Source organism: Lonchura striata, chromosome 3 (genome assembly GCF_050655825.1).
Source record: "Lonchura striata isolate lonStrDom1 chromosome 3, ASM5065582v1, whole genome shotgun sequence".
In the NCBI taxonomy this organism is placed as follows: Eukaryota; Metazoa; Chordata; class Aves; order Passeriformes; family Estrildidae; genus Lonchura; species Lonchura striata.
In genome coordinates, this window is record NC_140705.1 from 103,826,576 (window position 1) to 103,841,532 (window position 14,957).

At 41.3% G+C, this 14,957-nt stretch overlaps 1 protein-coding gene across 3 annotated transcripts in view; it reads left to right on the forward strand.

The window, feature by feature from the left end:
• Nucleotides 1-14,957, forward strand: part of SMYD2 (SET and MYND domain containing 2) — a 39,480-nt gene that overhangs the window by 10,592 nt on the left and 13,931 nt on the right. For all 3 annotated transcript variants that reach the window (XM_021547557.3, XM_077781885.2, XM_085576065.1), the window contains exons 4-10: nt 992-1,052; nt 3,523-3,647; nt 7,092-7,159; nt 8,875-8,977; nt 11,381-11,491; nt 13,231-13,351; nt 13,550-13,724. In XM_021547557.3, the coding sequence (XP_021403232.1) occupies nt 992-1,052; nt 3,523-3,647; nt 7,092-7,159; nt 8,875-8,977; nt 11,381-11,491; nt 13,231-13,351; nt 13,550-13,724 (764 nt within the window). The remainder of the gene's footprint in view (nt 1-991; nt 1,053-3,522; nt 3,648-7,091; nt 7,160-8,874; nt 8,978-11,380; nt 11,492-13,230; nt 13,352-13,549; nt 13,725-14,957) is intronic.

Here is a 14,957-nt window from a genome sequence, read left to right on the forward strand (position 1 = left end):
ATGAGTTAGCTGGTGAAAACCAGAGTTTGAAAGAGACCCTTGGTGTTTGAAAAAAATAATATTGTGAGTAAGGAAAGATTGTAATGTCAACCTCCATTTCAGTGTTCCTTAACTATATGGATACTGAGGATAACACAAGTACGTACAGGGAGGGGATGGGATTCATGAGTTTCAAGGTTATTGTGCTGTGTTTCTTCATAGAGCTCTAAACTCTCTCTGCAAAAATAAATGTTCTTTGAAGCAAATTTTTGTGATTGAGGTCTGCTTATGTGACAAGGGCAACCTGGATACTGTATGTAGGGAGGATTTTGGTGGCCTGCTGGGAAGGTAGCTGCATCCTTGCTGTGTGTGTAGATGTGTGTGCATGAATGTACACGTGTGTGTCTTAATTAAAGTGCCTTTTGGGGGTGATCCACAAACAAAATTGAATGTTTAATGACAAAAAGTCGTTGGAGTAAATTTCTGCTTTTATCGCTTACAGCGAGGGGGGAGAACCCTACATGTCATATAAAAGCTAAATATGCAAACCACAGTCCCTGAACCTCAGCTGCTGGGCCACCTGCAAAGCCATATTTAATGGCCAAGATCACAAAGAAGTGGCCTTAGGCCAACAGTGGAGCATTGCTTTTGAACTCTGTCAACAGTCAGTTTATTCACTTTCCTCAAAGCAAAGCCTGTCTTCTGCCTGCTTGCTATTGTTAGCAGCTTTCTGGGTGTCTAGAACAAAGCAAATGACATATTTAAAATACTGTTTCAGTTTATGTATATAAATTTGAGAGGAGTTCATCTTTGGCTGCCTAATTTGATGTGGAGAGGATATTTCTATGCTTTTAGTTAGGGCAGTCAATTTAACTCATTGCTGTTCATCCACTCTTATAAGTTCCATAGACTGTAGATTTGGGTTTGTCTTGCAGGTAGGAATTCCCAAATTCTGAATGAGTACACAAAACTGCTGAAGTGAAACATTAAATTTTTTTTCCCTTGTTGTTAGAAAACTCACCCTGAAAGAACACAGTCAGAGAAGCTGCTTGCTGTAAAAGAATTTGAATCACGTAAGTAAAAAAGGCTTGGAGGTAAACAGAGGTTTTGACTTAACTATATTAATGATTTGTTTCCCCATGGCTCCCCTCCGTCAACACCTTTCAGAAAATCCTGCTTCTGCTGGAGGAAAGGAGTAAACAAAGAGAATTGTAGTTCCTCATTTTTTTTGAAAGTGCAGTGCTCTTCTTTCTTTTTTTTTTTTTTTTCTTGGCTGTTTGTGGGAGCTGTGAAACAAGGATGAAAACCTAGACAGAGTTAATTATGTAGCATACATCCATCTCTTGGTTCTCTGGTATTCTAGTGTCTTTTGAGAATTGTAATGTTGCAAAATTAAAATAGCTGGTATTTGTTACCAGGAGGCATAAAATCAGAGACAGCAGAGTTGCTTGATGGTGACAGTGACTAAGGGGCTAATTGCAGAGCCCTCTGGACTGTGCTTCAGTATCTGTCACTGCCAGTCAAATCTGACATTTTATATATGATTCCATGTCCTAAATGCTCTAAAATAATCTAAAGAAGGAGATAAGGCAATGGTTTGCTTTTAACTGGAAAGCTACTGTTTACATCCAGTAAGGCTGAGTTAGAAACTGAGCATTAGTACCCATCCTGGCACAGTTTTCAGCAGTCTGTTGTTTTCTTTCTTGGTGCTGAGCATAATATACACAGAGGCAATGGGTTGTATATTCACATTACTCACTCTCTTGGCTTCCAAAACCTTTTACAAAATGCTGAATTAATGTACTCATTGCTAGGACTGGAGTAGCAGAGTAACCAACCAAGTATTTGCTTCCTGAACAAAAACTCCTGTCATTGCTTTTGGGACAACTGGGGGAACAAGGGGGAAAAATGCCAACATTTAACTTTGCCTATGGCAAGGATAGTTCTACAGGTAAGGTGGCAGGATTGAGTTTGAGGAGAATGAGTAAGTTTCTGTGTATTCTTCTGCATTGTAGCTTGTATTCAATAATTTATTAATTTGAGAAATAAAAAGCTGAAATGTTTTTTTCTGTTGCAGTGTCCCATTTGTCCTCTAGAAGCCTTTGTTTTGTTAGCAAGCACCCCTGTTCCTGCTGCTTTTTGACTCACCTCACTGCTTAGAACACCTTTATCAGTTGTCTTATGCTTTGCAACACCATACACAGGACAGGAAAAGGCACCTGGCTGTCAGCTGGAAGCTCAGAATTTCTTATTTCTGATTTGTCTTCATTCTCATCAAATGCTCCCATTTCATTTTCCTTGGTGTTTTTCGTGACTCGCCCAGAATTCACATCTGCTTTTACAAATAATTTCCTCCTTCTCTGACTGTTGTGCAGCCTTTTCTCTCCATTATTATTTTGAGTTGGAGAGAGCAGGAGAGAACTAGTAACACTGCCACTGTGAAAGAGTGGATTAGGAAAAAACTTCCAAAAAATTCTGCTCTTGAGGGTAGAGAGAGGGGACCAGGAGCACATGGTGGATCATCTAGCTTACTCTGCATGGACCAGGTAGGGAAAGGCTCAGTGGCCATGGCTTTGGCTAGAACTTGTCATGGGCCTGAGGGTAAATCTCTGGAGAAACCCATAATGAAATACAGTTGGCAGGTGTGCCAAGACATTTCCACTGATATTCCTGCTGTCTCCTATTAATAGATAGCTGGGAACATCTTTGTTGGTGGTCACCCCCCAACCCATGGAGATGTGGGCACTTTCAGGCACTGTTTGCTGCCTCCTAAAGCAGGTGCCTGCAATAGGTCTGGTGGATTGTATTCCTGGGCACCCTCATGTTCTCCTCCTCCTGCTGCAAAGCAAACTCCTGTAGCCAGCCCCAGTGTTGTTGCTGGATCCCTGTCATGGGTGGCCACAAATAGCTGGAGCTTCTGTGCTAGGAAAGACCACATATTTTAAAAGCAGCAGGGATAAGCAACCTTAGCAGCAGTTTGGGCTGCTTTGTGCTGCTAAGGAACAGGTCAGTATGAAAAAGTTTCATTCTAGAAAGCATGCTTTCCGGTGGGTGATGTTCAGTGTTGGCTCATGGCACAGTGGGTGGGACCATGTGGCTGGGAAGGTCGTGTCAGACAGCTGAGGACAGCTATCCCCAGCTGAAAGGCTTCCAGAGATCCAGGGCTGCTGGGCTGTTTGCTGGAGTTCACTGGAGTGCTTTAGAGACTACAACCTTTCTCCCAAGAAAGTAGTCTGTGTCCAATTATCTGCTAACCTAATGATGTCAGAAAATGCTTTTTAATCCTTCATGTTGGGCATGTGCTGGACTCTGTGATCTTGGAGGTCTCTTCCAACCGTGTGATTCTGTGATTTTATGTTCTTGTAGCACACGTGTGGCTTTAGCAGAGGCAACATTATGTGTGTGGAAGAGCAGGCACTTCTTGCAGTACTTCCAAGTGGTTTATCCCTCAGGGGTTTCTGTTAAAATCTGGGCCTTTTCTAACCTAAGGCTACTTGGATGGGTTTTCCTGTTACTGAAATGAAATGTATTTTTTGTCCACAGACCTTGACAAACTAGACAATGAAAAGAGAGAGCTGATTCAGAACGACATTGCTGCTCTTCATCACTTTTACTCAAAGCACTTGGACTACCCTGACAATGCTGCCCTTGTAGTTCTCTTTGCACAAGTAAGTTGGCTAGAACACAGCCTGCTTAGGTGGATGGTGCTATAGGAGTTTAGCCTTTCTGAAAGGGGAGAATGTTAATGGCAGTGGAAATGGTAGCTCTTTGTTTATCTTAAGGACAAATGACTATACTTGATGGAGATGTGCTTCACCTAGCAGTAGTGGCTGGATGTGCCCCACTTCCATCCTGAGGGGAGACTCTTGTCTGCAGACTTTCCATGGAGTGCTTCTCAAACACTGAAGAAAAGGGAAAACAGCCTTTAATAAACCCTGTCAAAGTTAAGCTTCTTGTGGGCCAAACATTGTGTGGCTGTTGTTGAACTAACATGGAAGGCTGCTGGTCTGAGACCCTGCAGAGGCAAATCCTTCATTCAGGCTTCAAACTTGTGGAAATCCTTGCTGGGCAGGTCATCATTGTGTTTGACCTTCACAGGGAGTAAACTTCAGAGACGTAGAAAGAGCAGCAGAAAGCGCAGCCTAAAACTTTTATCTGGTGAGTGGCTTTTAAATGTAGTCAGGTGGTTTGGCCATCTGGAGAGATGAAGGAAAGTCAGGATGTCTTGTTAGATAACTTCTGATATGTCACTTCTTTTTTCTCACCTACTTTTCATATGCATCTGAATTGGATGTATTGTAGTGGAAGGAATAATACACCAGTGGAATACTGAAAGATCCATTTTCTTCTTTTCCCTCTTTTGCTTCAATATGAGCTACTTTTGTGCTTAGGTTTCTGAGTAAAATAATATCTTGAGATGGGGGCAAATGATGCACTTCTGTGATGAAAGCTGAGATGGAAATATCTTCTTTGGTAGAACTGGGCATGTACCAACAAGGAGGCACAGTTACTATTTCCTTACTACAGAGGTACTCTTACTCTGTAGGGGAATGATTCTTTAGGATGTTTAGCATCTGCTTATCATCCCTTGTGTTGTTTCTAATTGCACACTTCCTTTCAATGATGAGGTTTTTTTCTCTTTTGAAAACTTTAAAATTTATATTTGTCAGAGGAATACATTGAAGATGTTAGTTTCTTGTGCTATTTCTGAATGTTTTTGTTAGAATGTAGCCAGAATTCCCCAAAGATTTCATTATTTTGGCTATAATAACTTTTGTTTCATGTCCTGTCTAAGAGCAGCTCCACCAGATTGTGGTACTTTAGCTGACTTCTGTGAGCTGCTGACTCCCAGATCTCATATTCCATCCAGTCATCTCTATTGATGTCACCCATGTCTCTATTGATGTTACTTTAAGCTCATCCTGATAATCAGGTAGCTCTCTGCCACTGTGGACATTAGAATTTTTTGAACTAAAATCTCCAGAAATCATCTGGATGCTTCTCAGAAGCATTTTACAGGATGCAACCTTCTGAGGTGTTAGTCCCAGGATAAATCTTTCCAGAAGAATGGGAGGTATGCTTGTACCTGAGCTGTGCAAACATATTTCCTAATAATTAGTTAACTTGACCTAGAACCAGTAGTATGGATATGCTGCTGCTTCTTTGTTTTCCTTCAACACTTACTCTGATTTCACTGCTCTCCTCTCCAGCTGTTGGCATCATTCTACTCACTTTTGTCCCCATGGAATATAGCTCTTGAGGCTGGAGTTTTTCTTCCTCAGCCTCACCTTGTCATATTTTTCAAACAGTTTCTCACTTGCCTCAAGTTCCAGCATCTCACCCTTTCCTTGAAGACTTTGCATTTTGTGCCTCCCTTTGTACATTCTCTTTTCCACCATTTGGAACAACCTTGAACTCCAGTTTTACTGCTGTTGTCTCTTCACTCTCCCCACTTTATCTGGTTTTAGTCATACATTCATCTGGTAAAACCAGTGATATCTCATCCCTTCTAATCCCTCCTCTTGTGTCATTTCTAATATGATACTTTCATGAAGTGTGTTGTTTCTGGTTTAGTGGAGGGCAGTTGATGATAACTCACTACATATTTTTAAATATTTCCCTGTGGTTCAGAATCATCAAGCTGTTCTTTATCGGCCTTTTGTAGCCTTATGTTCTTACTTGCTGTTGATATTATCTTTCCCTTCTATTGTTTTTGCATTCAGCAATTATTTTTTGGTTTTGGTTCAGGTATGCTCTTACATTGGCCAGTGCACTAGCATGCCCATCTTGAGAGACTGGGAACCTTTGGGTGCTATATTGCTAAAAATAACAGGATAAAGATCAAGTAAAGATAGCAGAGATACTGATGAGAGAATCAGGATACTTGCCTTAATTGTGGATTCACCCTGAACAGTTCATACCTGAGGAGTGGCTTTGGATATTTGTGTATTTCTAAAAGCCAGTCCAGGCTGCATTCCAGCTTATGGGGCATATCACTTTGCTTGGTGAGCAACCTGGTCTACTGGAAGGTGTCCCTGCCTCTGAGAATTGGAGAAAAGGAGGACTGGAACTTGATCTTTACAGTCCCTTCCAACCCAAACTATTTAATGGTTCTGTGATTACTATTGGTGGTACTTCTTGTCAGCTCTTACCCTTTCCAAAACAAATGCTGCACTAAACTTGATTGACTGTTCCTGGGCCTTTTCTAGCTGTAACTGTGCTTGGCCATGTTGTTTTAGTGAGTAGTTGTTTTAGAGTGTTACTGGTGCTTTTTTCATGCTTGTAGGGACATAATGGTGAATGTGGAGAGGGTTCTCTTTGTGTCGGTGTGTGTGGGATTTGAAGTGGAAGTAGAATAAAGTACTTGACTGAGGTGCATTTTGGCCACTTAAAGTCATACAAACCACATGAAAAAAGCTGACACTTCTGTAAGATTCCTTTGACTTGGTTGAGAACAAAAGTGAGAAGGTTTAAAAACCTGCTTAAATCTATTCTGTAAGAGAGGTTTGTGAACATGTTCTTTTGATCCTGTGTCTGTTTAAATTAGGAATACACTTCCTCTCATACTCTGTCCTTTTTCTGTCCCCTCCTATTCTATGTCTTTATGAGGTTCGTCTTTCTCAGTGCTGTTGTTGTTTTCACATGTACTTTAATCTTTGGTGACAGGTGCCATTGTGGCAGGTCTCTGTGACATATCAAGGCTCTGCACTACCCCATCCTGATTGAGTTTGCTGCCCTTCTTTCCTCTTTGCATGTGTAGTTCTGCTTTGGCCCTTTCCTTGTTATGGCCCAATGAAATCTCCTTGCCCCATGTTGGGCTGAGGTTTTGTGTGCTGGTTTTGAGCCCTGCTTCTCTTGGTTGCAATTCACTAGATGTGTCCTGAGCAGGTGCAAGCGTTGGACCATCAGTTCTTTAGTGTCCTGTGCATTCCTTTGGAGTGGGACTTTGTCCTCACTTCACTTGTCGAGATGTCATGGAGCTCCCTGTGAGGATGAAAAATTGTAAGCAAATTTCTGCAATTGTGTTTGATGTATGAGAAAGTGATATGGGAATACATGAAGGGTACTCAGCTGACCAGAAGCTCATCCAGCACCTTTCTCTTTTTTCTTAGGTTAACTGTAATGGCTTCACAATTGAAGATGAAGAACTCTCTCATTTGGGATCAGCTATATTTCCTGAGTAGGTTGATTTTAATATTTAAAAAGATAAGAGTAACTTATTTAGAAACAAATAGAGGAAGTAGATATCTACCAAAATAATTAATTCATCTTGTTTTAAATATCTTTATTTGGCAAATAAAATGTAGCAAGTTATTTGCAGCGGTTTATCTTAAAAATCCAGTAATTTTGGTAAAATTGCACATGTAATTTGTTTTGAAACTTAGATTGTGAACTTAGATTTCAGGTTGGTAAAGAACACTTATTTGGGTAGCAGGTTCTGGACAAGGGCATCAAGTAATGATCAGAGCCAAATGAAAAGGATTGCAGGTGACTTGCTCTTTTCACAACTTTCTGTTTTGACTGGGTGTAATCCTTCCCCTGGTGCTCTCTGAACAATATCATTTTCACCCTTGTTCCCTGGCAAATAGTAAATGCCTTTCATAGCTTCTTTGAGCCTCCTTGCCATGACAGTGGAAAAAAAAAATATATATATATACAAGCTTCTTAGCTTTACAAATAAACTACAGATGTTAAGTGTTAACTGCAGTTCATGAATGGGGGCCTGCAGCTTTCTTTAGGGCCAAGAAATATTTCTTGCATTTTTAAATCTGTCCTTCCTATTTAATATTGTAGCAGAGGAGGGTATTTTCTGCCCCTGATCTTTGCACAGCCTGTATGAAGGTATTAGCACTGAGGCTTAGTTTGACTTCCTGGTGAGGCTTGGATTACTCATAGCTTATCTGTGTCAAAGTAACCTGAAACTTATGGATGCCCACTCAAAGCTGGATGTGATTTTGCCAAGTGCTGCAGACAAGCAGTAGTAGCTAGTCCTTGCTTCAGAGATTATTCTTCTTCTTCAGGCAGGTCTGTCTGATGTTCATATCCCTGATCTACAGATTGGAAATTAATGCCTTGAGCTGCCCAGTCATTGTGGAAAGAGGAAGAGTAGTAAACCAGGATGTTCTGGAAAAATGTCCAGCACCATCACTTTGTAAATGCTCAGGATACAAGAGTCAGATCTTTCCTACTTAGCAGTTATGCCTGTGAGCTAAAAATACTGAAGAGACAGTTGTTATTTTGCTAGGTTGGAAGAGAAATAATTAAAATTACAAATTTTATCTCAGATAAGCAGTAAACTGCACTTTCTCCAAGCATGGTAATAAGGGGTTTACTTTTCTCTGTCCATCCAGGTTTTTGTCCAAGTCATATTCTTGTATAACAGAGATCTCCTCCCTCCCACTTCAAACATGGAGGCAGTTTACATTTGAATAGAAGACAGCTAAAATTTTAACACCCATTTCAACTTGCAATGCAGCAAAGACTTTTGTTTTCCTGTATTTACTTTTTTCTTTTTAGGTTAAATATGTTTTTCTTTCTCCTCTGAGGAAAACAGTCTGTCTATCATGTTGATAGTAAAGCTGTATGAACATACCTATCAGCTGTCCTGTAGCTCTGTAAGAAAGGGAAAATAATAACTTGCCTAGTTCTCCAATAATAGGATTTAAAAATTGTAATGATTCATTAGCACAGGCATTCTCCATATCATTAGAATAAATAACAGAACAACAGATTTTCCCAAGGTTACCTTCATGTTAAGCCTCAGAATAAAAACAGCTTAGAGAGACAAACTGACTCAATCTTTCAGACTTATTGATTTTGTGAAGTGGTGCTTAACTTTTTGCGTGTTGCTTGTGGTGGTGGTTGGGGAAAACATTTACTTTTCTGCTTTTACAGTGTTGCATTGATGAACCATAGCTGTTGCCCAAATGTGATTGTGACTTACAAGGGAACCTTGGCTGAAGTCAGAGCTGTTAGAGAGATTGAGCCTGGAGAGGAGGTAAATGCAGTGTTTGAATTTGTTCTCATGCAGCCTGACAGGATTCATTCTGCTTCTCAGGGATCATTTCAATTAAATGGCAATTTAATAACAGTTAGGAAGGATCTCTTGTTTCTCAGAGAAATGCAAGATGGTGCTTTGGAAAAATTAGGGTGGCTCAGGAGGACTGAAGGGATTTTTGGAGGCAGTACCCTGTTTTTTGCTAAAACATGGGAAGGGCACCTGCAGCAGTCATTGTGTATCTGCCAGCCTCTCTCTCCGTTTACCCATCTGTAAAATGAGGCTGAGTTTACTGATGTTTGGCTGGTGCTTTGAAATTCCAAGATCAAAGCAAATTATTACTGCTATAATAGTTCCCAGTATAATAGTAATGTGTTGAAATTGAAGCCAGAATAAACAAGGTAAATGGGTACAGATAAATCCTCTGACTTCTGTTTGGACAGAACATCCACAAAACATAGGACTTGGTCATATCACCTCAGTGGCATTTGCTGGGAAATCACAGAAGAACAAATGTGTGGTTTTAGGTGGAGTGAAACTCAATAGAGAGGAATAAAAATCTGTGAAATTGAGCAAGGCTCTGGTTTACTTTGAAACTTTCTCAATCAAATAATGAATTTGGCAGGGAGTTTTAAACAGTAGAGCTCCACTTTACTAAAACAAAAAACAAACAAACAAAAAACCAAAAAAAACCAACAACAACAACAAAAAAAGATGTTAAATAGAGCTGGGGAGGATGTTCAAATACCTGTAGGGAATGAAGATACTGAACATCCTCTCTGGGGATGGAGTTTGTTCAGAATTTCAGAGGCTCATTTGTAAATGTTAATTTAATGGGCAAAATTAATGCTGATAAACTCAGATTTGATTTTTGGATAAAATCTACTGTCTTCTGAGGTGTGTGATAGCAGCCTAGAAGAAAGTTAGAGAGGTTGTTTTTGTGGATTGTACCTGATCCCCCTTGTGAACAAACTTGATGTAGCCAAGGGTGTGAGCAACTTCTTTTGGTACCCTTTGCAGTGATGATTTTTGTCTGTGATGCTGGCACTCACTGCAAATGCATTGTGGTAACCAACAGGACTAATTCTGCTTCTTGCTTCAGAATTTTGTTGTGGAATCTCAGACATTTTCAGCATTTTGGGGGAAGGTGTATCATTATAAGTAGAGATGTGGATGTTATCTTGCTTCACATCATCTTCAGGTTGAATTGAATCCTGCCCTAGGAGTTGCAGCAGCTCTCCAGGACCTCACAGGTTTTGCACATTTGCTTTTTTGACACCTCAGAATGTTCTAAACGTGAGCTGTGGCTGTGTGTGGTCGCTGTGCAGTCTCCCAGCCTGTGTCTCCATCTTCAGGCTCCGTGTAGCCATTGCAGGACAACATTTTAAAGTGTTTTTTTTTCTGTAAATGTGGTTCCTGCATTCCACATGCTTTGAAAATATCGAAGGGAGGAGAGGAGTATGAGGGAAAATGTGAGATGACACACTCACAGTTAAGAAGAAGGTGCACTGTATGAAATTGCATGTCATTTTACCTTTGAAGAAAAGAGAAACTTTAAGTATAAAGTCTGAGCAAAGCATTTCAAATAACTGTACATGTGGAAATGGAGCTAAAGCTGTTCCTTGGTCTGTAGAATGATCAACTGCACTGTGCATAGGATGTGTTTCTTGGGGGAGATCTCGTTTTAAAAGCACAGCATTAAAGCTGGTTGCAGGGGTTCTTTTCTGAAGACCATTGAAATAGAGGAAAACTTAAGAATAGTGTATATGAAGAGCCTTTAAAATGTTCAAAAGCAGGTTTTCTTTGCTTTAAAATATTGCTGCTGAAGTAAATCTGATATTCATTCTCCTTGAACTGGAGCACTGGGCCTCTCTTCTTTTCAGAGATCTAAAGGTCTTGTCCTAAGTTTCTAAAGCTGCTAGTGACTGCTGTTGCCCCAATTTTTGTAGGTTTTCAGAAAGAAAAATTTGAAATTCCAGCCTCCAAAAAACCAGGCCACTGTAATTTATCCTAGGCTGGATACCTGAAATCATTATTTTACTTCTGAAAAGGAAGCATCTCTTTGTAGTCTGACAGGAGCCTGAGATTTATGCTGGGGTAGTTTCCTTATCCACACCTGAATCTTGCTGTCCTGGGTGGAAGCCAGGGTAATATTTGAGGGAAATTCCATAACAAATGGGAAAGGAACATTTCTCTGTCAGGTTGCACTCACAAGTGACAACTCCTGATGCTGCCAAGGGGCTTGGAATGCGAGGCAGCAGGCAGGTGATGTGGCTGCAGGGGTCCACAAGCTGCATGGATATGTCATTGTCATACTCCATATATCAGAACAAGTGTAATAAATATGTTTAGTGATGCTGCTTCTCACTAACTGTTGTTTGTTTTTTTTTTTTCACCATGTAGATTTTTAGCAGCTATATTGACCTGCTGTATCCCACAGAAGACAGAAATGACCGGTTAAGAGACTCCTATTTCTTTAGTTGTGATTGCAGGGAGTGCACTACAAAAGAAAAGGTAATGGAATTGGTGTGAAATGTACTTCTGACTGTCAGGGCACCTACCCATGTCCTTAGATGTAATATCCTTGCTGGCTTAATTGCATTTTGGAAAGTAGCATAATGGGGATGGGGGAGGTGGTTGTGTTTTTCTGTCTTTCTGTCCAGAATTCTTTCTGATGCTCATTCTTTCCACTGTAATCATGACACACCAGAAAATTTCCTGGTAGAGGCCTATTTAAAGCTGAGCTACAAAGCAAAGATGAAAACATTGTTAAAAGTAGATAATTACACTGTGTCGAAGCTACTTGGCCAAACTAATTTAGCTCTGAACTTTTTTTAAATTTCATCCTTTTTACCAACTCCTAGCACATAAATCTTGCTTGGGGCATTTCTGGGATAGAGTGCTGCTGCATTTCCTTGGTGGGATATTTCAGTAAATTCTAGAGGACGTTGTATGGCATGTGTGGATGGTTTGGAGACACAGCAGAATCTGAGGAATGATCTTTTCTACAATAGCATCATACTGATCTGCTCAGGTGGTCTTGGGTCATGGCCCCTTGTGATGTGCAGGCCAGAGTTACGCTCATTAAATGTGAGCTGGTGACCCTCAAAGCACAAAGGAAGATCCAGACAGTGTTCCTGACAAACAGGTCTTAGGTGTTTTAAAGAAAAGCACTCCTTGGAGGGAAAAGGTACCCAGATCCAACAGATACTGAGACATCTGTTCCTGTGCAACCATTTGGACCTCTTTCACTGAAGGTCCTACAAGAATTGAGCTCTGTGTATCTTATCTGTCATTCCAGACAATATCAGTGTGTCTAGCATAATCTAATCCTTAAATTCCAGATATTTTTTCCTCCCATTTTCATCAGGCTTCCCAAAGTGACCAGACAGCCATTTCCTTCCCCTAAATGATGTCATTTTTTGTGATTTTTTTTCCAGATAGTACCCAGTATTGTTGCTTGAGGCCCTTCTGTTGATACCATATCATTTGTGTTCTTCCCTACAGTTACCTTGATAATTTTGCCACTGAGTTTAATGAAGCCAGGATTTCTTCTGTGATTTTCAACAATGTGCTACTCTGGGAGTCACCTGTCACTCAGCCTCCTTCAATTTTGGAAAGCGTCCCTGTAGCTCTCTCAGCTGGCACATTAAATGATAAAAGAAAAAAAATCTTGAAACAATGTGAAGCTTAAACAGCAAAAAATTGTCTCTAGATTGTAGATGGCTCCTCATGAAATAGAGAAATAAGAGAAAGTGGAGCTGTCCAGCAGAAATAACAAAATATATGGAAATATGGTTTTGTCTGTAGCTCTGAAGGATCCTTTTCTATATTTAAGATTGTGTCATTTTCCACAGAGATATCATTTGGTACTCAACCTAAGGTACTTGAGCTGGTATACCTTTAAAACTAAGCCTAAATTTGTTTTAAACCCTAATTTTTTGGAAGCAGTGAAATTTCTTATGTAAAACCACTTGCAACACAAAATTGAAAAGCTCTTCAGTCTTTCAAAGGAAAGAGACTTAGTGGAAGTAGAGAATGGCAGATGAACTGGAAGGCCAGGGGATCCTAGGATTTCTAGCCAAGGCTTTAGAGAAAAATTGCAGGTGCACATTCTACCTTTGTTTTTTCATTCTTTGAAGAGCTTAAGTTCACATCTGTGTCTTTTTATTAGAGAAATTTTGTATAGCAGGTGCACTTTTATTTGTAGGGCTTACAACCTGCCTTTGTAAGGTCCATTGTGTTTCCTTCAGGATAAAGAGAAACTGGAAATCTGCAAGCTGAATGATCCTCCGTCAGCAGAGACAATAAAGGACATGATCAAATATGCCAGGAACGTGATTGAGGAATTCAGGCGAGCCAAACACTACAAATATATCCTTTGTCTTACCCTGACCCCACTGGTGTGTGACCTAAAAATCTTGCCTGCTGGACTTCAGAAGTACATGCAGGAGAAATACTGTCACCAGTAGAAATTAAACTTATCTCTGTCCTCTTTGTGGCTGAAGGCATTATCAGGTAATTGTATAATGAGAGGCCATCGAGTTATTGCTTTCCTTGACTTCTTCCTACCCCCTAGTGAATTACTGGAGATTTGTGAGCTCAGCCTGGACAAGATGGGTGCAGTGTTTGAAGACAGCAATGTTTATATGTTACATATGATGTACCAGGCCATGGGTGTCTGTCTCTATGTGCAGGACTGGGAAGGTGCGCTGTGTTATGGGCAAAAAATTATCAGACCCTACAGGTAAATATGACAATTTTTTTTAATGTTCTAATTAATAATCTGAACAATTAAGACAAGTTGGTGCAGAGATCACTTTTCTCAGTATATATTGTATAAGCATTCTACTCATGATACCACTAGTCAAAAAGGAATATTTAAATGCCAGGACAGTGTTACTGTCAGAATGTGGTCTGCAATATATAGCAGGACTGACTTTGGGTTCTCAAAATAATTTTGTGCCACTTTAGTGCCACGATAATTCTGCTTAGCTGGATAAGTGCTGATTTTTAAAAAAAAACATTTTTACTAAAGAAGGGCTTCAGACTGCAGCCAGTGTTTTGTACGAGGTGATGGAGGCAGAGCCTGTGCTGCTGCCAGCCTGCCGCAGCTCCCGGTCCTGTCTCTCTGCAGCAGCACAGTCGGTACAGCCGCAGGAGAGCAGAGCCACGTCCCAGGGCTGGGGCCAAGCAGCAGAGGGAGCTGGAGCCGAGCTCAGCTCCTGCTCTCAGAGCTCTGGTGCCCCATGGCCCTGATCCCGCTGCCCTGGAGCTGGAGGTGCAGGAGAATGCCCAGGCTGAAGCCCTGCGTGGGGCAAGCACGCAGCCTCTGCAGGACATACGAATACTGTTTGTGAGCAAATTCTGTATTTCTGCAGTAGTGAGCCTGTCAGTGAGAGCCAGGCAGTTCCACTGGCTGTGTCTGGTCCTGCCTGAATCTCCCAAACAGATTCTCCTCTTGAGATGTGACTTTCTTGCCAGCTGGGGGGAGTGCAAGAAAAGCTCTCCCTTTGGAACAGATGCCAACATAAAGTCACAGATCGCTTGGCAGTGAGCAGTGATACAAAGAAGGAGCCAACATTCCCCCCCTGGGGGCTCAGTACTATTTATCTTCCCTGGGACTTGCCCAGCTCCTCTGGCTCCGAGCCTGGCATTCCAGGTCAGCTCTGCCGAGGCGGGCAGTGCCCGCTCCGTGTGCGAGCACAGGCTGCCATGTGTGCCCTGCCCGCTGCCGAGGGCCCCTCGCTTTCCAGCCCACCAACCATTGTGGGACACACAGAGCCGCGGGTGCAGGGTGGCTCCAAAAACTCCTAACAATGCAGGCTCTCTCTGTAGCTGGCTAGATTAAAACTAGTGGCAGAAAGTCATTGCCATCTGACAGCTGTTCAGAGGCATATGGCAGTTTCAGCCCAATTCCCAGCTGACAGGCGTCCCCATCCTAGACACAATTGGCACAGGCTCTTGGCACTCATGGCAG